We start from the raw sequence: 1,092 nt of genomic DNA on the forward strand, positions 1-1,092 counted from the left end.
TTGACCAATCACAGCGACATGGTCACCAAGAGTCAAAATTTTTGATTTCCCTGAGTTCTGAATTCTGAATTAAAATCAAATTAAGATTTCAATTTTGAAAGTCACCATTTTAAATTCGGGAGATTAAAGATGACTCCTCTAAGTAGATCATGGAGAACACTCTAACTATTTTTGTAGTCAGTTCTGCTTCTTCATGACAATGGATTTTGATGGTATCGTCACCACTGGAGAAAGTAGTCACAAATAAAAAATAAAAGGGGTTGAGGTCCCTTTTACGAAGATGGCGCCGAAAGCTAAGAAGGAAGCCCCTGCACCTCCCAAAGCCGAAGCCAAAGCAAAGGCTTTGAAAGCCAAGAAAGCGGTGCTGAAAGGCGTCCACAGTCACAAAAAAAAGAAGATCCGCACATCACCTACGTTCCGACGACCCAAGACTCTGCGTCTCCGAAGGCAACCCAAATACCCTCGAAAGAGCGCCCGCAGGAGAAACAAGCTTGACCACTATGCCATCATCAAGTTCCCCGTGACTACTGAGTCAGCCATGAAGAAAATAGAAGACAACAACACACTTGTGTTCATTGTGGATGTCAAGGCCAACAAGCACCAGATCAAACAGGCTGTGAAGAAGCTCTATGACATTGATGTAGCCAAGGTCAACACCTTAATCAGGCCTGATGGAGAGAAGAAGGCATACATTCGGCTGGCCCCTGATTATGATGCTTTGGATGTTGCCAACAAAATTGGGATCATCTAAACTGAGTCCAGCTGGCTAAATCTAAATACAGTTTTTTCATGATTAAAAAAAAAAGGGGGGGGGGTTGAGGTAAAACTAACTTTATGAACATATATGGTTACTCTTAGCTTTTTACATTTTTAAGAAAATAATGCATTTTTACCTTAAGGATTTATATCATATTTCAAAATTAAGTTAATATTTAAACTTTATGCCAAATAAAAATTATAATGCACTTACACTGTCATGACTAAGGATTTTTTTTTATTTAATCAAAAAGAGAAAAAAGTGAGTTACTATTTTGCCCACAAGATATCAAATAATTTAATGTTTGCAAACATTCATTTATTTGGCCCATATGC

At 38.3% G+C, this 1,092-nt stretch overlaps 1 protein-coding gene across 1 annotated transcript; it reads left to right on the plus strand.

The window, feature by feature from the left end:
• The first annotated feature begins 275 nt into the window (after positions 1-275).
• On the plus strand, positions 276-794 carry LOC106006183 (60S ribosomal protein L23a-like). The gene has a single exon (XM_045081199.1). It carries the CDS (start codon positions 281-283, stop codon positions 749-751), a length of 471 nt encoding a protein of 156 aa, XP_044937134.1. The 5' UTR covers positions 276-280; the 3' UTR covers positions 752-794.
• The last annotated feature ends 298 nt before the right edge of the window (positions 795-1,092 follow it).

The sequence above is a fragment of the Mustela putorius genome, unplaced genomic scaffold (genome assembly GCF_011764305.1).
Source record: "Mustela putorius furo isolate JIRA1106 unplaced genomic scaffold, ASM1176430v1.1 tig00000508_pilon_pilon_pilon, whole genome shotgun sequence".
In the NCBI taxonomy this organism is placed as follows: Eukaryota; Metazoa; Chordata; class Mammalia; order Carnivora; family Mustelidae; genus Mustela; species Mustela putorius.